The 25793-nt window shown below is 51.1% G+C and overlaps 3 protein-coding genes across 17 annotated transcripts; all 3 read left to right on the top strand.

Moving 5' to 3' along the window:
• The first annotated feature begins 1824 nt into the window (after positions 1-1824).
• On the top strand, positions 1825-13986 carry CLIP3 (CAP-Gly domain containing linker protein 3). 2 transcript variants are annotated; one of them, XR_009448818.1, is made up of 15 exons: positions 1825-1975; positions 2285-2490; positions 5544-5683; positions 5771-5864; positions 6042-6203; positions 6600-6718; positions 7622-7858; positions 9879-10014; positions 10167-10295; positions 11139-11282; positions 11348-11471; positions 11664-11728; positions 12077-12149; positions 12466-13638; positions 13677-13986. XR_009448818.1 is itself a non-coding variant. In XM_059666735.1 (14 exons), the coding sequence occupies exons 2-14, from the start codon at positions 2325-2327 to the stop codon at positions 12518-12520; spliced, it is 1644 nt and encodes a 547-aa protein (XP_059522718.1). In that variant the 5' UTR covers positions 1825-1975; positions 2285-2324; the 3' UTR covers positions 12521-13986. The 2 variants fall into 2 exon arrangements, 1 of the variants encoding a protein (XP_059522718.1); XM_059666735.1 differs by having other exon boundaries at positions 12466-13986.
• A 361-nt stretch (positions 13987-14347) lies between these two features.
• On the top strand, positions 14348-19422 carry ALKBH6 (alkB homolog 6). 11 transcript variants are annotated; one of them, XM_059666740.1, is made up of 8 exons: positions 14348-14471; positions 15250-15325; positions 15623-15691; positions 16223-16282; positions 17043-17103; positions 17472-17623; positions 17799-17915; positions 18991-19422. In XM_059666740.1, the coding sequence occupies exons 1-8, from the start codon at positions 14413-14415 to the stop codon at positions 19252-19254; spliced, it is 858 nt and encodes a 285-aa protein (XP_059522723.1). In that variant the 5' UTR covers positions 14348-14412; the 3' UTR covers positions 19255-19422. The 11 variants fall into 11 exon arrangements, with proteins under 11 accessions (XP_059522723.1, XP_059522727.1, XP_059522725.1 ...); XM_059666744.1 differs by having other exon boundaries at positions 17779-17915; positions 18991-19254; XM_059666742.1 differs by lacking the exon at positions 16223-16282 and having other exon boundaries at positions 15623-15711; positions 17528-17623.
• A 129-nt stretch (positions 19423-19551) lies between these two features.
• SYNE4 (spectrin repeat containing nuclear envelope family member 4) lies at positions 19552-24786 on the top strand. 4 transcript variants are annotated; one of them, XM_059666739.1, is made up of 8 exons: positions 19552-20169; positions 20360-20510; positions 21060-21203; positions 21399-21593; positions 21667-21925; positions 22655-22758; positions 23415-23473; positions 23567-24786. In XM_059666739.1, exons 1-8 carry the CDS (start codon positions 20045-20047, stop codon positions 23739-23741), a joined length of 1212 nt encoding a protein of 403 aa, XP_059522722.1. In that variant the 5' UTR covers positions 19552-20044; the 3' UTR covers positions 23742-24786. The 4 variants fall into 4 exon arrangements, 3 of the variants coding, with proteins under 3 accessions (XP_059522722.1, XP_059522719.1, XP_059522720.1); XM_059666736.1 differs by having other exon boundaries at positions 21667-21915; positions 22681-22758; XM_059666737.1 differs by having other exon boundaries at positions 21399-21578; positions 21667-21915; positions 22681-22758.
• Positions 24787-25793: the final 1007 nt, after the last annotated feature.

Raw genomic sequence — 25793 nt, forward strand, 5'->3', positions numbered from 1 at the left:
AGGGCACATGCCCGGGTTGCGGGCTCAATCCCCAGTGTGGGGCATGCAGGAGGCAGCTGATCACTGATTCTCTCTCATCATTGATGTCTCTCTCTCTCTCTCTCTCTCTCTCTCTCTCTCTCTCTCTCTCTCTCTCTCTCCCTCTCCCTTCCTCTCTTAAACCAATGAAAATATATTAAAAAATGTATTTGCAGGTTCAATCCTCGGTGGGGGAACATGCAGTCGATCTATGTTTTGCTTTCACACCGATGTTTCTCTCTTCCTCTCTCTCTAAAAATCGATAGCAATCTGTTTTTAAAAATCAAAATCTGGCCCTGACCGGTTTGGCTCAGTGGATAGAGTGTCAGCCTGCTGTCTGAAGGGTCCCAGGTTCGATTCCGGTCAAGGGCATGTACCTTGGTTGCGGGCACGTCCCCAGTGGGGGGTTTGCAGGAGGCAGCTGATGGATGTTTTCTCTCTCATCGATGTTTCTAACTCTCTATCCCTCTCCCTTCCTCTCTGTAAAAAATCAATAAAATAAATTAAAAAAAAAATCAAAATCTGATCAGGCTTTTTTTCTGCTTACAACCCCAAGGCTAAGCTTGAGGCCCCAGGGTCTGGCCTTGCCTGGACAAGAGAGGTAGGAGGGGTTCCAGAAAGGAGCCCCCATAGTGCCTCTGAACTAAGGTGTCTCAACCTGACAGCCAGCGGGTTGGACATGGCCCACAGATATTGTTTGTTTGACTTCAACAGTGCTTTAAAGTAATTTCTGATCTTTCCCAAAGGCTCAGCAGATCAGCGCTGGGTTAATATTCCCAGTTAGTAGCAGTCAGCTGGAGCTGCAATGTGGCTGCCTTTGGAGGCTTTATGCTTGGGGCTGTGGCCTGAATCATGGTGGGGCACAAGAAGGACATACGGTGGGGCAAGGACAGAGCTCAGACTCAGGCCTGGGGCTCTTCATGAAGCCTTCCAAGGCCCCTGGACTTATTGTCTTTCTCTACTTCCCTGTCCCCACTTGATCCCTGTCTCTCAATCTCATTTTTTTCCACATTTATCTTTGTCCATGTGCTTCCCAATTGCTCTGTCCTCCCATCTGTCTCTCTTCATCTGCATTTTTCTGTGTCCTCCATATCTATGTCCCTGTCTCTCTGCTCCCACATTTCTTCTACACCCCATATCTGTCTCTCCATGTCTCTGTGAGACAGGCCAATAACTGGCTTGATTTCTTGTTCATTGTATACTGCTTCTGAACATCTAATTATTTTTAGTTGTCTAAAAAAATGCCTCTAAAAAATAATAAATAAATTAATTAATTTAAAAAGATACAGGTTCTGAGAGGGTTGGCAGATCTGTAGCAAGGTAATTAAAAGCCCAGGCTGTCTGTTTTCAAGTCTTCGCTCCAAAACCGACTTGCTGTGTGCCCTTGGGCAAGTGGCTTACCCTCTCTGGGCCTGGTAAGTGCTGTGGAAACTCTGTGATGAGAATGATGATGATGATGATGATGATGATAGAAATCATATCTGAGACATCCCGTATAGAGGCCAGATCTCAGATCTCACAGAGAAAACACCCATCTCCACCAACACCGCCTTCACTGGCCAGGCTTACAGGAAAGCTCCATCATGAGGGTGAGGGTCAAAAAGCACTGACTCCGCTTTCCCATTACCCTTGTCTCTGCTTCATATCTCTCCGTCTCCGTGTCTCGCTGCCTTCTTCGTATTCACCCCTTCTTTCCCTTCTCTCCCCATCCTCCGCATCAGTCCCCTTCCATCGCTGCGTCCAGCCTTTCCATCAGCGTGAGGAACCTCCCAGTATCTCCTCCCCCACGCCGGGTCGTAGGTAACAGCGCGCATGCGCCTTCAGCGCCCCTCCCTCTCTACCCCCCATCTACCACCGGCTTTTTTCTCCTTCTCACCCATCACTTCCCCTGAAACTGACACCCCATTACTCCAGTCCCCCCACTCTCAGCTTTCGTCTGCAGCCCGGTTTGCCCAAGGTAAGATGGGTAGAGGGGAGGCCCGCGGAGAAGGGGAGGGGCGAAGCCTCCAGCATCCAGCATCCAGAGATAAACAAACCTGGGGAGGGGGCGGCCTAGACTGAGGGCCCTGACGCGATAGAAGAATGGGGGGCTGGGCCTGCGGGAAGTGGTAGACACTGGGCCCACATGCTAGGGCCCTCTGATGGGTAACGGGCATCCTTATGATTGCTCCAAATCCAGAGCTGGGAATGTGAGGCCCTGGGAGCTTCTGTGGGTTGGGATGCCGGAGCCTGTGGGGTGCCTTCTCTAGCTGACCTCTGCTTCCAGGATTTGCCTGAAGGCCGTCCCCTGAGGGCCACCGAGGATCATGACTAAGACAGATCCTACCCCTATGGCCCCTCCGCTCTTGGACAAGGAGGAAGAAGAGGATGAGGAGGATGAGGAGGTTCCCGAGGCCCCCAGCCCCACCCAGGAGCGCCGACAGAAGCCTGTTGTGCACCCCTCAGCACCTGCCCCCCTCCCCAAGGACTACGGTAACCATCCTCCCACCCCAGAATCTGGCCCGGGGCCTTAGATGGCCAGGGAAGAAGTCTTAGCTGCTGAGTCCTTGTATTCCAAACGCCCCCCCCCTCCCCCCCACACACTCATTCATTGGAGAATGAAATTGGAATAACTCTAAATTGGTTCATGATACATCATTTAGTCATTTAGTCATTCAACAAACATTTGCTGAAAGTCTGCTGTGGACCTGGCTCTGTGTTAGGAGCTGGTAGCACAGCATGGAGCAAGATAGATCCAGTCTTTGCCCTGAGAGAACTCACAGGCCTCTATAATGACCATACAAATAAGTATAATAATATAATATAAATATGTAATTACATGACATGATGAGAAATTGTGCTTGCCAAGAATAGAATACTGCAAGAGTTTGTTAAGACATGGTTTCACTAAGGAGAAGGTTTGAGGGAGACCTAAGGATGAGTTGGGGGTTAATCAGGAATGGATTGGGGGAAATGGAGTCCCAGGAGAGGTGACCATAGGAGGAACTGCAGGAGTGAAGGTTCTGAGGAAGGAGGGTGTGGAGCTCAGAGGGTTCTTCTTGGAGAAACTGAAAGTATCTAATCATCAAGCAATATTTATCTATTGCTACTACTCTGTGACAAGCATTATGTTGGGTGATAGAGATTTAATGGTGAGCAATCTAGGCATGATCCCTTCTCTCAGGAGACGAGAGACTGAATAATTAACAGATCAATAAACAGGTAAGTTCAGATTGGAGTAAGTGCTATGAAAGAAATAAAAGATAGAAATAAATAGAGCCCTAGCCAGTTTGGCTCAATGCATAGAGTGTCAGGCCATGGACTGAAGGGTCCCAGGTTAGATTCCCATCAAGGGCACGTACCATGGTTGCAGGCTCAATCCCTGGTCTGTGTCTCCCTCACATCGATGTTTCTCTCTGTGTCTCTTCCCCCTCCCTTCCACTCTCTCTAAAAATCAATGGGAAAATATCCTTGGGTGAGAATTAACAAAAGAAAAAATAAATAAATAAAATAAAAAAGAAAATAGAGAATGGCTAGAGGGAAGCAACTTGAGACAGAGAGGTCAGGGTGGGTCTTGCTGTTGAGGTAGCATTTAGGCTGAGACCCAGAGCATGAGGAGAATCAGTGGAGAAAGAGAGTTCCAGGCAGAGAGCAGCAAGTGCAGAGCCCTGGGTGTGGAACAGGACTGAGTTTGGAACAGAAAGCAGCTCCTGGAGCTGCAGCTGGGGAGTAATCAGTTGAGGTGAGAGGTTGGCAATGGGGTTTAAAGGCCATGGTGAAGACTTTGGATATATTCTAAGTGTGATTGGGAGAGAGCATTTGTGGGATTGTTTAAAAGCAGAGAAGTGATGGGTCTCATATGTTTAAAAGGTAGAGAGGGTGGGGCTCAGCTGGAGTTGGATATAAGGAGCTTTTAGAAGACATTGGCTGTGAGGGTCAAAAACTAGTGGGACATATCACCCAATAGAGGTGAATCAGAGAGGCAACAAGTTAACCTCAGTTTGGTAGAAAAATAAGGAAGTTATCTGGATGTCTGGGGCAGGGGGTCCACCCCAGGAAACTGGAAAATCTCCTTTGGAAATGCAGCTGGATATGGCCAGGGCTTTTGGCCTGGTGGGAAGTGAGAGGGTCTGGGCTGAAAACAAGCAGGATTGGTCACAGAAGGTGAAGGAATCTGGAAATGTGGTCTAGGACAGAGAGAGGGCTAAGGTGGATTCCAAGAGGAACTCATGTATTTGTTTATTAAATTTGTACATTAATTCAGCAGAGATTGACTGAACACCTACTCTGTGCCAGGTTTTGTGCTGGGCTTTGGGGATAAAGGGGTGGATGGGTAGGGGGACCATGGCAGATTGGAACATAGCACTTACATCCTAATGAGGGAGACTAGTGAGAAAGTAAGAAAGAAGAAAAAAGAGAAGAAGAGGAAAAGAGGGAGGGAGGTGTAAACAAGTTGAGTAGTGATATGTGCTGTGATTAAAGAAATAAAAAAGGGTAGGAGATGGAGAAGGGCAGAAGTGCTGATTTCGACAGGGTGGTTGGGGAGGCCTCTCTGAAGAGGTGACATTTGAGCAAATATCTGCAAAGCCTTGAGAAGATCTGAGAGAAGGCTGCCCCAGATAAGAAAAACAGCAAGTGCAAAGTCCCTAAGACAGGAATTTGCCTGGTGTGTTGGAAGGACAGGAGGCCAGTGTGGATGCAAGGGAACTTGAGAATAGAAAACAGACAGGCCAGTTTGTGCAGGACCTGTAGGCAGAGGGAAGGATGTGGTCTATATTCTGAATGTGATGGGAGCCAGGTCAGGATTCTAAGCCAAAGAGTGATGTTTTATGACTGGGATTTTAACAGAAGCACACAGGCTGATTCCTGGAGACACTTTCTGTGCTGCACTTCTCTGGGCTCTGCATCATCTGATGTTTCATTTACTCACTCAACATGTACTGAGTTTCTTCCATGTACTAGGTACTAAGCTGGGTGCTGAGGTTACTACAGAGTGCAGTACTCATCAGTCTAATAGGGGAGATGGAAGTTCCTCTGAGCACCACCCTGGCTGGCCACAGATTGGGTCCTAACCATGCATACATTTTATGTGGACTGCACAGCATTTGAAAACTTGGGGAGATTTTTCTTAAAAACTAGGGTTTCTGTTTTAAATTATTATTTTATTATTATTTTTTTTACTCTAGAAATTTGTCCAAACTGTCCCCATGCTCTGTCAGGGCAACAGTGCACTAGCAACCTCCGAGGGCACGCAGACTTGAGGGTGCTACACTCCTTATCACACTCTTGTTCAAGAGGTGGTGTTTGCTGCTCCATGGGAATTGCTCAGTCTTCCAGTTTTGTAAGACATAGTGGGCATCCAGATTTTTATGTGAAACCTCCTGACTTTGAAACCTCATGCTGGCCACATGGAATATGCCTGTGCCCTATGCACCACTACTTTGAGACCCTGCCTTAGGGAGGGTCTTAAAGGCAAAACCCTAAAGCTCCTCTGAAAGGAGGGGGTCAGCTTGCCTTGGATGACTTTAGACCTCTCACCACTTCAGCTTTCACCTTCTTCGACCCCAATGACCCGGCGTGCCAGGAGATTCTGTTTGACCCGCAGACCACCATCCCTGAGCTGTTTGCCATTGTGCGCCAGTGGGTGCCCCAAGTACAACACAAGATTGATGTCATTGGCAATGAGGTAAGAACACTGGGGAAGCCAAGGAGGGAGAGGATGGGGATCCCTTGCATGTTTCGGGAACCTTCCCTGGTCCTCTGGTCCTCCCAGATTCTGCGTCGAGGCTGCCATGTGAATGACCGTGATGGGCTGACCGACATGACACTGCTTCATTATGCCTGCAAGGCTGGGGCCCATGGAGTCGGTGAGTGTCCCAACCCCAAACCACATGCCCTCAGACCCGACACCTTCAAAACCACCCAGAACTCTGGCCCTCAGATCCCCATCCTAAACCTTCAGCCTAAGATCCCAAATTGCCCTCCCTGAGGCCCAGGAAGTTCCTCATGCCCTGGACCCATGACTGACCCGGGCTGTCATGCAGGGGACCCTGCTGCGGCAGTGCGCCTCTCACAGCAGCTGCTGGCGCTGGGCGCAGACGTGACCCTGCGCAGCCGCTGGACCAACATGAATGCACTGCACTATGCAGCCTATTTTGATGTGCCTGACCTCGTGCGTGTGCTGCTGAAGGGTGCTCGGCCTCGAGGTGAGGGGCGAAGTCCAGGCTGGGGTGGGAAGCCAGGACCCAGTGAAAGAAGAGGCCCTGGAAGCAGAGGGAGGGTGCCCAGGGTTTTGGGGATGGGGATGTGGTATGAAGAAGGAGAGATACCAAATGATGGGGCCAAACTAAGCCCTGGCTTGGCAGGAAGGGGGCACTAAACTGAGGAGAAAGTAGGAGGCTGGAGACTAGAGGCATTGGAGATGGGGTTCAGTGGTTCACTACCCCAGGACAGGGCTGGACCTCGCAGGGAGGGGCCGGTTTTATGGAAGGCACTGGGGCTGGGAGGTTAGCAGCCTGTTAAGAGATCGAGGCTGGAAGGTAGGGGGATACCTAGAGTGCCGAAAACACTTACCAAGATCTCTCCTCTCGCCCACCTCCCAGTGGTGAACTCCACGTGCAGTGACTTCAACCATGGCTCAGCCCTACACATCGCTGCCTCTAACCTGTGCCTGGGTGCAGCCAAATGTTTGCTGGAGCATGGTGCCAACCCGGCGCTGCGGGTACTGCCACCTTGGCTCAGCACTTTTATCTTCCTTCTCTTTCCTCCCCCATTCCTTTCCAGGCCAGCAGGCCTCTGCAGAAGATGAGGGGGGCCCTGACCACCTGCATCTCTGGAAGCTCTCAAAACATTACAAAGATCATCTGTACCTTCAACAAATGACATAATAGCTGACATTTAGTTAGTGTTCATGATATGTCAGGTGAACTGTATTAGGAGCACTGTTTTACAATGGGGAAACTGAGGCAGGGTCAGCCAGCAAGGACTTCTTTCAGTCCTGGCTGATGTTGTGGCCTTATGTAGACAGTATTTAGAGATCATGAAGAAAGTCGAATGAGACTCTTGGTGAATGAGAGGGTTGGGCTCAGCATAAGCCCTCAATATGATCTTTGACCAGAACCCATCCATTTCTAGGTCCTATCTTTAATATGAGTTACTCTGCAGCATCCCAGGAACAGATATCTTGGGTTGACACCTGCACCCCTGAGGTCTTGCCTCACCTCCTTCCCCATTGGCTCAGTTGGACCACTGACTCAGTATTATAGGAGCCCATTTTCAGTGTTCATTCCTCACATGGCCCCATTCCTGGCCTGGGGTCTCTGAGGGCATGGCCTCCCTAAAGGCGTGACCTACAACACTTGACCATAACCTTCAGTCCCTAGCAGCTCCACCCCTGGTCCCTCTCCCAATTACTTGACATCCCTAGCCTGAGATCTCATGGGTGGATTTCCCTGGAACATGGTCTGCACCTTAATGTCCCACCCCTTCTTAGTCCCATGTTGACCCAAAGTGTGACCTAGTCCCACCTCTGTTTCACCTAGACCCAGGGTCTTGGGGCATGGGTTCAGTGGGGGTGCAGCCTGTACCACTGAGTCCTTGTCCCTATCTTTCCATTGGTCCTCAGAACCGAAAGGGACAGGTGCCAGCAGAGGTGGTCCCAGACCCCATGGACATGACCCTGGACAAGGCAGAGGCAGCACTGGTGGCCAAGGAGCTACGAACACTGCTGGAGGAGGCCGTGCCACTCTCCTGCGCCCTCCCCAAGGTCACGCTACCCAACTACGACAATGTTCCAGGCAATCTCATGCTCAGCACATTGGGCCTGCGCCTGGGAGACCGCGTGCTGCTGGATGGCCAGAAGGTCAGGGACTAGACTGGGTAGGGAAGGGCAGGACTCAGCCCTCACCCCTTAGGACTGGGTCATTGGGCAGTGTGCAGACAGACTTTCCCTTTGTTGACCCACCCTCTAATGATTCACATTTATTTCACCTAACAGTTGTTCTGTGAGTGCCTCTTTTGTACCCCAACCTGGGCTGAGGTCTCAGTCCAGTGGGAAACAGATCCATCAACTGCCAGTGACAGTCCAGAGTAGCGGTGGCTATCATGGGGAAGCACAATCAGAGTGGTCAGTGAAGCTCTGCTCCATCTGGGTCCCCTGAGCGTCTTGGTCTCCAGTCAGGGCCCACCTCTGCTCCCAGAGTAGTCAGTACTTTGGAAGAACAGTCAGGGGTGTGGCACGAGATGTACCTACTTGAGGATGAGGAGTGAGCTAGGAGAAGAGGGTCTCAGGTAGGGGGAGCAGATAAAAAGGTCCAGAGAACAGAGAGAATCTTCGTCCAGGCATTCCAACTTTGATTCATTTACTGGTGTCCCTTAGGCTCCATGCTGGACCAAGCCCATTCTTGGGGATAAAGGGCTATGTCAGACCCAGCCCTGCTTTCATGGAGCTTCATTTCTAATGAAAGAGAGTCAATAAAGTAAACCATAGTTAAGATCAATTCTGGTGGCAACGAGGGCTTTGGGAACCATTCAATGCTTGGATTTAGTAAGTTGTCCCTGGGTGAGGGTAGAGGTGGTTTTAGCTGGGTGTTCTAAAAGGACTTCTCTAAGGAGGTGATGTATGAGCTGAGATGGGAAAGAACTCACCTTGTGAAAATATGAAGACAGAGCACACAGCAGGTACAGAGACCCTGCTATACAGGATGGAAGATGAGGTGGAGAGGGCAGCAGGGGCTGATCATACCAGATCTGCATGCCACTGGAAGGAATCTGGATTTTATTTCTTGAGAAAGCATAAGAGTTACATTTTGTTCCCTATCTTTTTGCAGCAGTCCCATCTGGAAAGCTGTGTGTGATCTAGTTAAATTCATGTGACAATTCTGAAAGCAGGATGAGTTACTCTTCCCATCTTACAACCCAGAAGACTCTAGGAAGCTTAGAGAGGTGAAACCCTTTGTCTGATGACATGCAATAACCATCCCTGCCCCTAAGAAAATCAGCATAACACAGTAGTTATGAGCTTAGGCTCAGGGATTTACTCAGGCAAATCTTACCAGCTCTGGGGCTTGGGGTCAGTGATTCTGCCTCGTTGGGCATCAGTTGCTCCATCTGTACAAAAGAGCTAATAACAGTACCCGTGTCAGGGGGTAGTATGAGGTTTAAATTAGTTAAAATGTCTAAATTCCTTTAGGGCTTGGTGCATCTAAGTGCTGTGTGCCAGGTACTGCTCAGATCCCTCTAACCCTCCAAAGTGGCACTTTTTATTAGCCCATCCTCTAGACAAGAACTGAGGCTTAGGTAAAGGAGCCTCACGCTATTATAATCACACTCCCTGCAACTAAGCAACTTGACATTATATTAAAAGTGTTTCAACCAGACAAAGCCTAGTAGATGGACTGTTATCTCAATTTTCCAGATGAAACTAACCCAGGAGGTCCCAGGACCAAAGTTACATGATAATAGTAGTCAACACTCACTAATCCCTTACTCAGCACCTGGCCAATCTGAGAGCTTTAAATGTTGCTGTATCTATGCTGTCCAATGAAGTAACCACAAGGCACACGTGGCTATTAAGCACTTGAAATGTGGCTGGTGTAATTAATTTAATTTTAGTTAAATTGTCATATATTGGCTAGTGGCTATTTATTGCATTGAACAGGGCAGCTCTATAACAATCCTATAAGGTGGGCACAGTTTCTGTTCCTATTTTACACATGAGCACATTAAGGCACAGTGAGGTTATGTCATATGGCCAGTAAATGGTGATGTCTGAGATTTGAGTCTGGAGCTCCCTCATCTCCCTCACCACACGGCCTGTGAGCCAGTGATCTATCATAGCCTCCTAAGGCCTCCCCAAGCCACATCCTCCCTTGTTTTTCCAGACGGGCACACTGCGGTTCTGCGGGACCACAGAGTTCGCCAGCGGCCAGTGGGTGGGCGTGGAGCTGGACGAACCTGAGGGCAAGAATGATGGCAGTGTTGGTGGTGTCCGGTACTTCATCTGCCCTCCCAAGCAGGGTCAGTACCACCGGGGGCCCAAAAGGAGTGGCGGGTGGGGTCCACTCAGTAGTTCTGTGGCTGACTGGGTAATGGGGGTTGGAGGGTGGTATTGGGGTAGAGGCATAGTGCAGAGACTTGGACAACTCCCAGCCCAGGCTCTATCCCTCCAGGTCTCTTTGCCTCTGTGTCCAAGATCTCCAAAGCAGCGGACGCACCCCCTTCATCTGTCACCTCCACACCTCGCACTCCCCGGATGGACTTCTCCCGTGTCACTGGCAAAGGCCGAAGGGAACACAAAGGTCAGAGAGGGAGCCTGAGGTGTGAGGAGAGCCAGTCTTGGAGATAATCTGTGGGTAGCCCAGCTTCTATGACTGTTTCTTCTCAGGTCCAAACTCCCTAATTTTAGAGGATGACCTTTAGTTCTTTTCTTAATTTTTAAATTTTTTTTATTGATTTCAGAGAGAAAAAGAGAGGGAGAGAAAGATAGGAACATCAATGATGAGAAAGAATCATTGATCAGCTGCCTCCTGTACACCCTTTACTGGGGATCTAGCATGCAACCTGGGCATGTGCCCTGATGGGGGATCAAACCATGACCTCCTGGTTCATAGGTCAACACTCAACCACTGAGTCATGCCGGCTGGGCTGGGTTCCTGACTTCTGTGACTGGTTTTTTCTATTGGCCCAAATATCCTCAGCTTTGAGAAAGGATTTTGGGATCCTCCCAGTTCTATTTTTTTAAAAATATATTTTATTGATTTTTTTTTACAGAGAGGAAGGGATAGAGAGTTAGAAACATTGATGACAGAGAAACATCGATCAGCTGCCTCCTGCACACCCCCTACTGGGGATGTGCCCGCAACCAAGGTACATGCCCTTGACCAGAATCGAACCTGGGACCTTTCAGTCCACAGGCTGACGCTCTATCCACTGAGCCAAACTGGTTACGGCCCTCCCAGTTCTTAACTTGGCTGGGACTGTTTCCCTCCACACCAAAGCCCTGCAGTTCTAGGGAAAGCTCTGGAGTTCCTGATTAGAGCCAGAACAGAATTTCTGTCTTGGGGCTTTCTGGTGCCCTGGGGTCCCCAGGGCTGGTGCCTGGAGCCCCCTCCTACCCTCACCCCTGTACCCTCTACCCCCAGGCAAGAAGAAGCCCCCATCATCCCCATCTCTGGGCAACCTGCAGCAGCGAGAGGGAGCCAAGGCTGCGGTTGGAGACCAAGTCCTTGTGGCAGGCCAGAAGCAAGGGGTTGTGCGCTTCTACGGGAAGACAGACTTTGCCCCAGGTGAGGATGGGGATCTGGGCTGGGAGACAGGCAGGGCCTCAAGGTCTGACACTCTTCTGCTTCAGGTTACTGGTATGGAATTGAGCTAGACCAGCCCACGGGCAAGCATGATGGCTCTGTCTTTGGTGTCCGGTACTTCACCTGCTCCCCAAAGCATGGAGTCTTTGCACCAGCATCCCGAATCCAGAGGTGAGCCCAATTCAAAGTATCACCCAGGACCCTGATTCCCTCTGCAGTTGTCTCCTCCTCTTGGACTAGCAGGACAGTGTGGATACCCACCCCTACACCTGAGCTCTTTCCGCATGGGCCCCCGACCCCCATCTCCAGGTCAGACCCTGGCTTCTGAGGCTCTGACTCCTCCCACTCTTCATATCTCCCCAGGATTGGTGGATCCACTGATCCCCCTGGGGACAATGTCGGAGCCAAAAAAGTGCATCAAGTGACAAGTGAGTTGGGGGCTGGAGTGTGGGGAGGAGAGTTTGGGGACAGGAGGAAGGGTCATGCTAGTGACAGATTATCCAGTATTAAACTGGGAACAGAGTCCAGGAAAATGATGAAACAGGAACCCCAAGAAGATAGGTGCTATGGGATATGGGGATGTTAACAACAAGCTCTGGGCAGGCACTGGAGACATGGGTAGGTATTGGAGGACACAGAATATTATTGACAAGAAAGGTTCAGATGGATATTGGGAATGTGGGGTCCAGGAGTCTGGGTGGGTAGAGTCTGGGTGGGTATTGAGGGCACAAGTAGGTCTATCATCCCCTCACCTGAGACCTTGCTCTCCCCTTCAGTGACGCAGCCCAAACGCACCTTTACAACAGTCCGGACCCCAAAGGACATCGCATCAGAGAACTCAATCTCCAGGTGTGTAGCCAGGCCATTGGACACAGGGTTCTGGGGCTCTGGTTGGGGCCAGAAATAGAGGTTAGGAAAACTTGTGACTAGTCAGCTTACTGAGGAACGGTCTTTAGGGAGTGAGGCCCTGCACTAAATTCTGGAGACTTCAACTTTTAAGGGATACTTAGGGGAGGCAGAACACTTTCCACAGGAGCCTGGGAAGGCACAGCCAAACAGGTAGAGGCAGAATCCAGCAAGGCCAAACATTTGGGGAAGAGCTGAGGGAGACAGACCCAGATGTTCCCATACCTGCATTAAGGAGTGACATGGTTCTCCTTTCCAGATTGCTCTTCTGCTGCTGGTTTCCTTGGATGCTGAGGGCGGAGATGCAGTCTTAGAGGCCCTGGACACCTGACAAAGAGACAGTCCCTATAGCATCTCCTGACACAAGGAGCCCCCAGGTCACCCTGAGATAGATATTCCCAATAACACATCCAGACTAGAGATCCCCATTAGCCAGCCCTTATTAATCACTGAGGCCCATCATTAACAGATTCCCCCATGATAAATGCCCAAATACAGATCCCATGTTACCCAGAAAGATTTCTTGAGTGTAGCTCCTTCAGGCTAGTCCCTATCCTCAACCACTCAGAGCAGGACTCCCAATAATAGATTTCCACATCACCCCAAATGGTGACCTTTTCCACATAATGCTCCACAGCAGAACATTCCTCAGTCACTCATCCCAGAACTCTCCCCCATTAAAAAAGAACCCATCAAATCCCCTTGAAATAAACACAGGTCATGCCTCCAGAGCTGCAGTTACAGACCTTTATGTCACTATGCTACATTTAACATCAGTCCCCTCAAGATGTGATTCCCCATAGTTACCCCAAAACCCTTATACTGCAATCAGAGACCGCTCCCTCCATTTACAAAGACCCCTGCTCTTACCCCTGAAGAAGATACACATTAACCAGGCCACTGACACCTCCAATTTACAGATACCAAAATAGTCCTGGAAGTACTAATCACAGGACCCCCAAGTGTTCCTATCTTCTGCACCCTCAAGAATCCCCCAGTGCCTTGTATGAAGCCCACCCAACATGGCCCACAGCCCCTCTGCTGGCCAGATTTCCAGAAAATTCTCTATTTTTAAAGTGATGACTTTCCCTTTTGGGGGAACCCAAAATTTGGAGCCCCCATGTTGAGACTGGGGATCCCAAACTCCCATGTTCCCCCAAGTCCTACAGCCTCTAGAACACCCCAAAGCCCTAATTTCCAAGACCCCCAAGCCATGGGATCCCCAAATTCCCAGGGAGTCCTATATGTAAAAATCCAATCCCAAGTCCCCAGGAAACCCCAATCATGGACGTCCTTATGCCTGGAATGGAGGAGACTGCAGTCAGGTCATGCATCCCAGGCTACCATGGCACCTTAAGCCCTATTTATAGGCACCAGGAGACCCCAAACAGTTATGCTCATCCCTGAAAACTAGAGGACTTCAATGCTCTGAGTCATGGATCTCAAGACGCCAAATTGCAAGAGTCCCAGCTCCCAAAGAACCCCAAATCTCATACATGAAGGGCATCCCAAGGCCTTGAGGGGATCCCAAATCCTAGAGCCCTCATTTCAACCCACGTTCTGGTCATAGGTCCAAAACACCAAATCTGAGTCACTGACCCTAAATGACGTCACAGCACCCAGGCCAGACTAGCAGCGTGAGGGAGACCCTGAAGGCCCAGGGAGTCCAGGACGGACCTGGGGGCCTCACTACCAAGGACAGCTCAGACTACCCCTTAACTGCATGTCCCAGAACTCAGCATGACCCCTCTGCCCCCTTCAATAAAGACGTTTCTATGGCTTCGCTGTGTCGGACCTGAGTCTGGGGATTACAGCCCTGCCCCTGCACCGCTGCTGGGGGAGGACGAGAGAGGAAGTCCTTCCTTCAATCTCGCCTCCCCGCAGCCTGGGCACAGGACGATCTAGTCCGCGGGGAGTCCTAACAGTCCCATCTTCTTCCGGTGGTCGCCACGGCTGCCCCGCCCATCTGGGCCCACTCCAGCATGGACAGGTTCGGTTCTGGAGCTGATTGGTCGGTGCCACAGGAAGCCGGGTAACCGAGGGTCCAGTGGCTCAGAGGCCGGGAGGCGCAGCCTATCACTGGACGAGGGTGAGGGGGCGGGACAATATTGGGTGAGAGCGCCAATTGGGCGGAAGGCGGACCCTTCAGGCCTGTGAGAGTTCCCATTGGTCTCAGGACTCCTGCGTCGGAAACGAGGGGGAGGAAATGGCTGGGAAGGAAAAAGGGGTGTTGAATTTGGATATTGGTGGGGACATTGGTGGACGGTCAGTTTTGTGGGTGGCGGAGGGCGGGAATAGGGGTCTGAGGGTGGGGGTCCGAGGAGCGCAGAGGGTGGAGTGTGTGTGTGTGTGTGTGTGTGTGTGTGTGTTAAGGGGGAGGGGGGTGGGCGGCTCGGGGATTCAGGGAAGAAAGAAGGTTTGAGAGGAGTCAGGCGCAGGGCTTTAGGTCCAAGTGCGCTGCAGTGAAGGGGGGCGCGGGAAGGGAAATCTGAGGGAGTCCAGAGTGGGGGGATCCAAAGAGACAGAATGGATGCGTCAGAGGAGATTCAGTTTGGGTGTGTTCAGAATGTGGCATCTAAAAGGGCTCGAGGCAGGAGGAGCCCATAGGGACTCCATCCTGAATGTTGTTGGAGAGCGAGGCTCAGGGTTGCAATCTGGTTGTTAGGAAGGGGTCTCAAGTTAAGATGTTTAAAGGGGCTCTGGGGGTGCAGCCCTAGAGGCTGTGAAGCTCTTGAGAAAGGCTCCCAGTGGGGTCAGAGGATGTTCTCTGTGAGAGGATGTTCTCTCATGAGAGAACAAATATGTGTAGTTTGATAGGCTCATGGTAGATGGAGTTTGTATGCTCTGGGTGCTTACTGTGTCCAGGCAAAGAGCCTGGGGCTCACCGGGTGGCTTTGAGAGGCTGAGGACTCAGGTTTTAGAAAATCAGTGAGTTTGGTTAGAGGTCTGAGCTGAGGCCCAGACCCATGATAGAGCAGAAAGTGGGACCATAACCTGAGGGTAGGAGGCTTGGTGACCTTAGCATATTCTCTCCTCCTCACAGGATCGGGTGCATGGAGTTGGTGTCAGAGGATCAGGACTCCAGGGTCCCAGCCCTGGAACCATTCAGGGTGGAGCAGGTTGTCAGGACTGGGGGTGCAGAGGGTGAAGGTGGGAGGACTGAGGGTGGAAGATAAAGTGGTGATAAGCAGGCTGACTCTTGGTTTGTGAGCTGGGACTGCTCCCTCCGGGTTCATTCTTCCCCTATCTCACTCCCACTTTCTAGCCCCAAAATGGGCATTGATCCCTCAACTTCAGGCCCTGGCCTGTCTGGGAACATCCTGAGCCTCACTACAGAGGGAGGGGGCTGCTCATCATTGCTAGGGTCCCCGTATAGGTCAGAGGGTACCAGTTTCAGGGGGATCTCTCCATCCTAGGCACCACCTGTAATCTACTATGTCCCTGACTTCATCTCCAAGGAAGAGGAGGAGTATTTGCTTCGACAGGTGACCTCAGTACCCTTCTGGTCTGTTTTTCCCATCTTTCCAGATCCTTCCCCAAATCCTAGTTCCTGCTTGAGAGCCCCTGAGGCTATAATGGAGATTCTGGCAGGAAGAAGAGTGCCACCCATCCCTCACTCTCAGGACCCACTGGGCCTGTCAGAAAGAGCTTTTCCCAGGAAGCTTAGGGGAAACCAAACTGATTCTTAGAAATGAAGTGATTATTATGGAGCTCAGATTTCCTGTGCTGAGATAGGCCAGTCCAACTTCCAAAACAAAGATGTTATTGAGATCAGATTCCTTGTGCTAGAATAGGCCGGTACACGCCCAGAGCCTCAGAAACGAGGAAGTTACAGAGCCCATATTCTCTGTTCTGAGATAGCCCACTCCTGCTATTTTAGAGAAAAGGAGATTATAAATATAGACTGAGATAGCCCAGTTCAGGCCTTTGATGTTTGGGGAATGAAGAATTTTTAGTCCTGAGGAAGCCCAGGTCTCAGAATGTTACAGAGTATACTCTTTCCTCTGCTTAAATAGCTCAGCATAGACCCAGAGTCTTGGAAACAAGATTTCTCAACACAGACCACCTGTGCTGAGGTAATCCAGTCTGTATTCTATTTAAGGTTTGGGGAAAGAAAACTTTACAAAGGTCAGTCCTTGCACTGGGATAATCCTTTGTAGCCCCAGAGCCTTAATAATAGAGCACACACACCCACACACACAAAATCATAGAGCACAGTTCCAACTAGTCTTGTCTAGGTTGAGTCCCAGGAAAAAGTTAGCCACAGAACACAGACTTGTGATGAGATAGCTCATTCCAGCCCCATAACCATAAAGGGAACAAGGAGATTACTGAGTGTAGACTTCTTGAAGATGGCTCATTCTAGAACTTTGGGATCTTGGCAGTGGAGACTTTTCAAAGCACTCTCTTTGCTATGCTGAGATAGCCTAGTGTAGTACATCCTCCTCCCCCTCCTCCCCTCCGCCTCCAAGGTAATAGAAATAAAAGGTCCCAAAAGTTAGACTATTCTGAGATAGCCCAGGAAATTACAGGGTGCAGACTATTTACTGGGCTAAAAGAGCCCAGTGCAGGCCAGAGTTCTAAGTAGATTCAGACCGAAGTTGTGTAGCCCTGGTTCCTTTCCTCAATCCAAGTAGACATAGGTGGGCTTTGGGGCTAGCAGCAGCTGCCACGGGAAAGAGCAAACAGCAAAATCTTGGGAACACTCTATCTCAGGAAACCATTCCCAGATACTGAGATAACCCTTTTCCACCCCAGGTAAAGACCTCTATGTTGGCCTGGGTGGGAGAATCAGAGCGGTCCTGAAAAATGAGTGACCCCCTCCCCACCTCCTAGGTCTTCAATGCCCCAAAGCCAAAGTGGACTCAGCTCTCTGGGAGGAAGTTACAGAATTGGGGTAAGTGTTCCTGCCTGGGGGCATGGGTGATTTAAGGATGTGGGTTAGAGCAGGTGCTTCAGGTTGGTTCGTCTTAAGATATTAAGGGGCCCTTGAAGGTTCAAGGGGTCCCAAGGGCCAGGAGGATTCAGAAGTGTCAGTAGAGGTTCTATGGGATTAGGAATTTCCTTTAAGTTGGTGCTTTCAAATGTTCCAGGAAACCTTTGAGGCATCAGGAAACCTTTGAAGGGTTGGGTAGTGATCTCCAAAGAATCAGGCATCCCTGAGAAGGTCAGCGTGCTACCAAACCTGGTGATATCATTAGTGAGGGCTTGAGGTGCGAGGGCTCCTTGGTTAGGTGCTCTCAGGACCCCATTGCCCTCCTCCAGGTGGGCTCCCACATCCCCGAGGGATGGTTCCTGAGCGGCTTCCTCTGTGGCTTCAGCGCTATGTGGACAAAGTGTCTGACCTCAATCTTTTTGGGGGTCTCCCAGCCAACCACGTCCTTGTGAACCAGTATCTGCCTGGGGAGGGCATCATGGTAACTACACATCCTCACCCCAACTCCCAGACCTCTGATCCATCATGGGGCAGGCCATTGCCACACACCCCACCAGGCATTCATCTCCCTGTCCCCACCTGGGAGGCCCCCTTGAACCCTAGAGGGTGCGGGGGGTGGACTCCTGCCCTGTCCAGCCCTGGTGCCCACTCCCCAGCCCCACAAGGACGGGCCACTGTACTACCCGACCGTCAGCACCATCAGCCTGGGCTCCCACACCATGCTGGATCTCTACGAGCCGCGGCAGCCAAAGGATGAGGACCCTACAGAGCAGGTGGGCCCTGGGACACTGCCCCAGTCACTTGTGGGCACTCTCACACCCCACATCCTCTAAGAAGCCCCAATCCCACCTGCCTGCAAGATACCCTTGATAACCTCCCAGATACCTTCCCTGTCCCTCATAGAATGCAACCATGTCTTCCCAGACACCTGTCCCATCTGCTTGCAGGGTGCCCTAGAAAGCTTGATATCCACAGATACTCCCTATACCCCTACCTGCTGATTGGAATGTCCTGACACCCTGAAGATCCCTTGGCCCACATGTTCAGAGTGCTCCAGTAGCCCAATGTCCACAAACCCCATGCAGGGTTCCCCAGTACTCCAGCAGACACCGATAGCCTCAGATACTCCAACACCATTCATTTGTGAGTGTCCTTGACATCCTTCCAGATATCCTAACTCTCTCTGCCTACTGTACAGAGCACCCCAACACTGACCTCCCACACCTTGGCACCTGGCTTGCTGCTCAAAGACTCCCTAGATGGCCTGACTGTCCTCTAGGGCTGCTCATGACAGCAGCGTCCCTGACCTCTTTCTCTGAGTGATGCATTTCTGACACTACAGTGTTCACAGAAATCCCCCTGGACATCCTGACCCCAGCTGCTGCTTAGGTCGCTCTGTAGTGCTGCATGCTCCTGATTACCCCAGATACCCTGCCTATTGTGCCAGTTTCCTCAAAAATCCTGATGTCTGCAGATACACCCAGACTACACCAGATCATCTCTGCCTCATCCCGCTTCCCCATCCCGGCCCACCCCAACTCCTGACTTCTGTCAAGCCCTCAACCCAGTTCCCTGTGACCACTGATACCTTGGTCCTAGCCCCTTGGAGATCCCAGCTGCAGCCTAGTCCCTCCCTCTCTGGAGGGACTGCTGACCCTACCCTCACCCCGTTCCCTGTAGCCCTGGCTCTGGGACCTGCTGATTTTCACTCCAAAATGAGAGGCACACTTGCCCCTCAGTCTTTGTCTCTGGGGACACGCTGACCCTCGCACCCTGACTCTCAAAGTCTGCTAACTTCTTCTACCCTTCTACTTTTGGGGACCCACTGACCATTTATACTCCCCGCAGCCCCGGCCCCCACCCCGGCCGGCCACCTCGCTGTTGCTGGAACCCCGCAGCCTCCTGGTACTTCGTGGCACTGCCTACACGCGCCTCCTCCATGGCATCGCAGCGGCCTGTGTAGATCCTCTCGACACCGCCTCTCTACCGCGCAACATTGCCGCCTGCCCATCGGCGCAGCCTGGAGCCCACCTGGTCCGTGGCACCCGTGTCTCGCTGACCATCCGCCGGGTGCCCCGTGTGCTGCGGGCTGGACTGCTCCTTAGCAAGTGACGCCTGGCCCCAGGACCTGCTGGGCTTCCCGGACTATCAAGTTTCGGACAGCTGCAACCCTGCAACCTTGAAACCCTGGGGAAGAGGCGGGTCCCCTGAGTTATTTTCCCAGTAACTTTGTGGGAGCCACAGAAAGGCTTCATTTCAAATAAACCAACAAAAATCTTTCTTTGGTTTTGGATTGGGGTGGAGGGACAGATGCTTGTGTTCTTGAGAGGTGCTGAGTCTGGGACCCTAAATGGTGTGGGTCCTGGGGGTCAGAAGAATGGCTCAGATGAGCCGGGCAGAATCCAGGACTCTTGAGGGGGCAGGGTTATACCCCATTGGGTGGGTTGGGGTGAGCTTAGGAAGTTCAGTTACTTGTTTGCTAGGGAGTTAAAAGTTGTGCCACTGTCACCTGAGCTGGCATCAAGTTACCTGGGTCCAGGTTTCACTTGGAAGGAGGTAAAGCTGAGCCTGCCCCCGGGCCTCCATCTGCCTGGGGCCTGGGTGAGTCCTGTGGATGTCCGAGGGGACACCACTGTCTAGGAAAAGGCTGGATACCTTAAAGTTAGCTGATTTTGGGAGTCGGAACGAGAGTTAGTGTGTCCCTAGAGACAAAGACTGAGGGGTAAGTGTGCTCCTCACTTTGGAGTGAAAATTAGGTCCCAGAGCCAGGGCTACGGGGAATGGGGTAAAGGTGGAGTCAGCAGTCCCTCCAGAGAGAGGAACTAGGCTGCAGCTGGGATCTCCAAGGGGCTGGGTCTGGGACCAAAGTATTCTCACTGACTCTATCCCTAGGCCCCCAACTATGGCCCTGCCCCCATCTCTGGACCCTGGACCCCACTCAGAGCCCCTCAATCATCCCCCTGGAGCCCCTAGGGAACTGGACATTGCTGAACCCACCGTCTGCCCTTCTGAAGAGGAAAGACTCAGGTAGGAGTTGGGCTTTTGAAACTTGGGTCCTAAAGGGGTGACGGCAGTAGCAGGGGCACTTTGAGGGTAAGAGGTACTGTGGCTCTGATCACCTGGGGATGTGGGAAAGGAAGCTGGGGATGGGTAGGCTAGAGTGGATAATGGGCACCTAGCTTCACCCAACGGTCTGCCAATGCCTCCTACCTCCCAGGCCAGAGCAAGCCCAGACACTGGGGCAGGGCTCTTTGGATCCTTCTGAGCACTTACAGGGTGGGCTGAAGAACACTGAGTCTACATCTGGTCACCCCAGATTGCCAACGCCTTCTTCCCATGAGGACTCCACTGGGGGCAAACACCGTGAGGTGAGCTTCGGGAACCCAGGCCCCTTGTGCCCCACCTCCTCTCTTTCCCCTAGAATCTAGCCTCCACACGGGGATGAATTGATGATTCTGGAAAAGTGTTGGGCACCTGTGAAGGGAGGGACACTCTATAAATGATTCTTTGTCAATCATTATAGAAATATTTTAAACTGAGAGAGAATTATTTCATGATTGGCCCTGGTGCAGCCTCATTCCTTGTAGGGGTATCCAGCTCCATCACCCCCTCCCAGTAGATGCACTGCTGGTGTTCAGTGAGGGGCTGGCATAGCAGAGTGACCCTCAGACCTCCAGGTCCTGCATGTCCCAAGTTTCGAGGAGCTTTGAAAACCTTGAGACTTTGAACTAGAAGTCCCCAGGCCTTCCACTGGAAAGGACTCAAGGTGGGAGCAGCCCTGGTGCAGAGCCAGAGATGGACTCTGCTTCAGAGAAGCATCCAGAAAGGAGGAGTCTGCAAAAGAGGGGTGGCAATGAGAGTGGGGACAAGGTTTTGGTTGGCCCATTGGCACTGACTCGGCCCTTTGTGTTTCCCAGAGCCCGATCTCTGGCTGGGAGGTATTGGAGGCTGAGCAGGACCGCCTGCACCTTTGCCTATTGGGCCTGGGTCTTCGGCTGCAGGACCTAGAGCGAGGCCTGGGGCCCTGGACATTGGCCCAGAATGGGATGGTCCAGCTGCAGGTGGGCAATGGGAGGCCAAGGTATGGGAAAGTGGGCAGGGCCTCAGGAGGGGTACCAGCTCCCTTGGGTGAAAGATGGGTTTACTCCATGTTCTAGGTATCTGGGTAGGAAGGGGCCATGTAATTCCAGGTCCCAGGTTTCTGGTTCCCCTGGTGTATCTGGGGATGGTGGTGGTGTCCAACCATGTGTTCCCAGACCCTACAGGCAGACCTACGTGGGACAGCTGAGCGTGTAGATGCACTGCTGGCGTTCAGTGAGGGGCTGGCACAGCGGAGTGAGCCTCAGGCCTGGGCATCCCTGCAGCAGGTCCTGAGGGCCCTTGGAGCCCACCTAGACAGCATCTTCTGGCGGTTGTGGCGGCTGCAGGCCCAGCTGGTCAGCTACAGTCTGGTATGGCCCAACCTGGTGATCCCCAGTCCTGGTGCCAATTTCACAACCCCCATGACCTCTGTCCTCTGACCAGGTATTCAAGGAGGCCAACACACTGGACCAGGATTTGGAGATTGAGGCGGATTCAGACTGTCCAGGACCTGGTGGGATCTGGGGGCCCTGGGAACCCAGTAGCCTCCCCACTCCTGCAGAGTTAGAGTGGGACCCAGCAGGGGACATTGGGGGCTTCGGGCCCTTGGGACAAAAGACAGCCTGGACACCAGGGGCTCCCTGTGAGCTGTGTGGCCACAGGGGCCCTCAAAGCAGGGGACAAGGCCTTGAGGTGAGAGCAGGTGGGGGACATCCCCACCCGGGCACCCACAGGACACCTCTGTGCACCTCCTAGCAGGGTCCTTCCCTTCCAAGGTGATCTTGGCGGTTCTGTCTCTCCCTCTGCCTCTCTCTGTATCTTTCTCTCTTGGCGTGTCAGTGCTTTTCTCCCTCCCTCCTTCTGTCTCTTGGTTTCTGTATCTTCCTCTGTCTTATTCTTTCTGTTTTTCTTTCTCATCCATCTATATGTACATTTCCTTGTTTCCTCTCACTCTCCCCCTTGCTCAATCCGCTACAGCCACACTAGCTTCTTGGTTCTTCTTTAAACATTCCAAATTCACTCCCATCTCAAAGCCCCAAGATGCATGCCCAGCTTGCCTCCTACCTTCATTCCAGTCTCCCCTAAAGTGTCACCTCTTCAGAGAGGCCTGCTCTGGCCTCCAAATATTATCCTTATCCTCTTACTTTATTTTCTAATGGCACTTACCACATCTTGACATTATACAGACTTTGCCTGTTTCCATTGCCACTGTGTCCCCAGCTCCTTGAACACTGCCTGGCATGTAATAGACACTCATTAAATATTAGTTGAGTGAATGAATGAATAATGTTTCTCCTCTCAGGTTCTTTGGCTCTGCCCTGCTCTTTGTGTCTTCCCAAGATCCTTCTCTTCCCCCAGCATCACATCTCTGTGACACCCTCTATCTTGGCCCTTCCCCAATCTTGTGTCTCTTTGTCACTGGTTGTCCCAGGACCTCACAACTCTGTCTCTCCACAGGACATATTCATGTTGGGTCTCAGCCACCGGAAACACTTAGTATGTCACCAAAGACGCTCCCTGCTCCAGAAGTCTCAGGTCAGCTGGTCCTCAGTTAGGTATATCAATTTGGGCAAGTGACCCAAATTGAATTACACAAAAGAGGGGATGCAATTTTTTCACATTACTGAAAAGTCCAGGTACTGTTGAATTCAGGACCTCTAATGCTATCAGGGCTCAGACCCTTGCTCTTGAGATTCTACTTCCCCAAGGCGGATTCCTTCTCAGCAAAATGGCTGCCCCAGTAGCTACATACTTTCTACTGGTTACCCACCCAAGAGGAGAATGCCGCTGACTTACTAGCAGCCAAGTCCCAGGGCTGATTCCACTCCCCATGGGTCCTGAACCAATCACAGTGGCCAACCTGATGGAAGGCTCTGATAGGCCATATCTGGGTCATATGTCTAATCATGGAAGTGGAGGTGTACTGTTAGGAAAGTGGAGAAGTCTGACACTCCCTGCACACCAAATTGAACCCCTGTTACCAGGAAAAGGGGAATTGTTTGGAGGACAGCCACAGAAAGACATCCACTATACTTAGAGATATTCCAAGCTCATGAGGGGCCCTGGGGAGGAAGGGGGTGCCAGGAATGGAGGAGAAATAAGCTCAGCCCTGTAGGTCTATGATAATAAGGGAAAGTCCACACTAAGTGTCCCTTCCATGTATTCTGCTTCTGGTTACTATCTACCCTTAGGACAAGAAGAGTCAAGCATCTTCCAATCTCCAGGATGTGATGCTGGAGGTAGATTCTGGGTGAGATGCCTGGGAGATGGGTCTGGGGGTGTAGGGAGACAGGGCTCATGATGGCAGCCCACTGTATATTTAACACTGCATTTTCCTTTACAGAGCTCCCACTCCTGTATCCAAGTGGCCCTTGACCTTCTTCCTTCTTCTCTTCCTTCTCTTGGTGGGTTTCACATTGCTCCTGCCCCAGTCAGGGAGCCCCTGCTGTTCTCCTGCCCGACTGGCCAGGACACCTTACTTGGTGCTCAACTATGTCAATGGTCCCCCCCCAATCTGAGTACACAGTCCAGACATATGTAATAAATGGTCACTTGTCAAAGGATGTGTTTTAGTCCATTTGGGCTGCTGTAACAAAATAACAGACTGCATGGCTTATAAACAATAGAAATTTATTTCTCACAGTTCTGTAGGCTGAAAAGTCCAATATCAAGGCATTGACAGATTCAGTATCTGGTGAGGACCTACTTCCTGGTTCATAGATGGCTGTCTTCTTGCTGTGTCCCCACATGGCAGAAGGAGCAGGGAGCTCTTGGGTTTCAAGAGATTAAGGGCAATAATCATTTCCATGAGGGCTGTATCCTCAGACTTAATCTCCTCCCAAAGGCCTCACCCCCTAACCATCACATAGTGGGTTAGGATTTCAACGTACATATTTTAAAGGGATACAAACATCAGTCTATTGCAGAATGTGTAGATATTGGGTGCTTGAGTACTCAGAATCTAGGATACAGCCCTGATATATCTGGACAGCCCTCTCCACAGATTTCTTTGCCTTGAGCACAGAATGCAGAACTGAATCAGCCCATTAGATCCTGAGACAAAGATGCAAGCACAGGTAGTTTTTTTAGGAGGTGATCCTAGGCAGTTTGGTAGGGGTCTGAGGAAGTGAGCCAGGGAAGGGAGCGCTGAGCTGGTTGCTGCTTTGGGAACTGGGTGCCATCTCACTAGTGACCTGTAGGAGACTGTGTAGAACACATTCAAAGTTATTCTACCCAAGAGTCAAATTGGCATTTATGTAAACAGCTCCCATCTCTCATTGCTTCCTGAAGTTGTCAACTCCCCAGAACTTCCAGCTTCTCCTGTCTTTAAAGAACCCTCAGGCAGAGAAGCACAGGTGCTTTCCACAGGAAGCTAGAAGTATGTACAGAAAAGGTGCAGGCGGTATCAGCAGGCTGCACCTGCTGTAGCCTCTGACCTGCATCTATACGTGTGTTCGGTTCAGACATTCTACATTGTGGGCTCCCAGGCTGGCCATCACTGGTGCAGGGTGTGAAACTCTTTCCATGAGTCATGATGACAACCAAGTGGAGTTTCCAGGGCTCAGTCCTGGAGGCCAGTACCCAGCGCCAGGTGTCTAAGATCATCTACTTCCCAGAGCTTAAAGAGTTGGGACAAGAGGTGGAACAGAATCAGACTCAAGAACAGAGCCTTGTGCTAGGCTCCTGGATGTGCATTTAGATCTCTTCTTTAATCCTCACAGCCACCAAATGATATGTCCCCAGTTAACAGAACGGGAAACAGCCTCTAGTGGGGAAGTCACTGAGGACACACAGGGAGCAAGTGACTGAAGCCTAGTCACCACTGATTTAAACAGAAATGGGAATTTATTTTTGTGGGTAACTGAAAAGTTAGGGACTGAAAAATCAGCTGGGTCCGGGGGCTCAAATGATAGCTCCATTTCTCAATTCCTTCCTCTGATCTGACTTCATTATTATCTCGTGGTGGCCACAGTATCCCTTAAAACCTCCAAGCGTTCATCCCACCAATTTGGTAGCCAGTAGGAGAGTCATTCTTCCCTTACAGTTCCAAAGTCCCAAGGCTGGCTCCTTTGGCTAGTCACCTGCTTTCCTGTGGGCTGCAGTCAGCCCTGCCTGAAATGTGTACTGAAATAGAGGAAGGAGTGGGTCTCCAAAGAAAATGAAGTGCTTACCTGAAGGGGGGATGGACACTGAAGGAGGAGGATAGGGAAGCAGCAGATTCTGGGAGAGTCCAGGTTCAGGGGTAAGTCAGGATGCAAGTCTGGGTCTGCTCTGTTTCAAATGCCAGACCAAATCTCTGTACCCAACCAAGGAGGAGGCAGTCTCCCTGGAGCCACCATAAATAGGGTGGGCAGAGTTTTGGCAATATTGACCCTATTGATCGGGTAAATGGAGCAAATGTGTCATTCATCCATTCATTCATTTAATATTGACTGTTTCCAGTAAGCCAGGTCCTGTTCAAAGAATAGGGCAATGACAGTGAATTCAAAGGCTAAAATTCTTGACCGTGGTGGGGCTGATTTCTACAGGGGAGATTAATGGTAAATAAAAGCAATAGGTGAAATATGTAA

This window comes from Myotis daubentonii, chromosome 15 (genome assembly GCF_963259705.1).
Source record: "Myotis daubentonii chromosome 15, mMyoDau2.1, whole genome shotgun sequence".
Classification (NCBI taxonomy): Eukaryota; Metazoa; Chordata; class Mammalia; order Chiroptera; family Vespertilionidae; genus Myotis; species Myotis daubentonii.

Excerpts from the sequence above, each read along its gene's own strand:
- SYNE4 (XM_059666739.1), top strand. The coding sequence starts at position 20,045 with ATGGCCCTGCCCCCATCTCTGGACCCTGGACCCCACTCAGAGCCCCTC. Across the intron at positions 21,204-21,398 it reads ATGGGATGGTCCAGCTGCAG|ACCCTACAGGCAGACCTACG; the intron begins GTGGGCAATGGG and ends ATGTGTTCCCAG. Across the intron at positions 22,759-23,414 it reads CCCTGCTCCAGAAGTCTCAG|GACAAGAAGAGTCAAGCATC; the intron begins GTCAGCTGGTCC and ends ATCTACCCTTAG.
- CLIP3 (XM_059666735.1), top strand. The coding sequence starts at position 2,325 with ATGACTAAGACAGATCCTACCCCTATGGCCCCTCCGCTCTTGGACAAG. Across the intron at positions 5,684-5,770 it reads TTGATGTCATTGGCAATGAG|ATTCTGCGTCGAGGCTGCCA; the intron begins GTAAGAACACTG and ends TGGTCCTCCCAG. Across the intron at positions 10,015-10,166 it reads CATCTGCCCTCCCAAGCAGG|GTCTCTTTGCCTCTGTGTCC; the intron begins GTCAGTACCACC and ends CTATCCCTCCAG.
- ALKBH6 (XM_059666740.1), top strand. The coding sequence starts at position 14,413 with ATGGCTGGGAAGGAAAAAGGGGTGTTGAATTTGGATATTGGTGGGGAC. Across the intron at positions 16,283-17,042 it reads CACAGACCACCTGTGCTGAG|GTCTTCAATGCCCCAAAGCC; the intron begins GTAATCCAGTCT and ends CCCACCTCCTAG. Across the intron at positions 17,624-17,798 it reads TGCCTGGGGAGGGCATCATG|CCCCACAAGGACGGGCCACT; the intron begins GTAACTACACAT and ends CCCACTCCCCAG.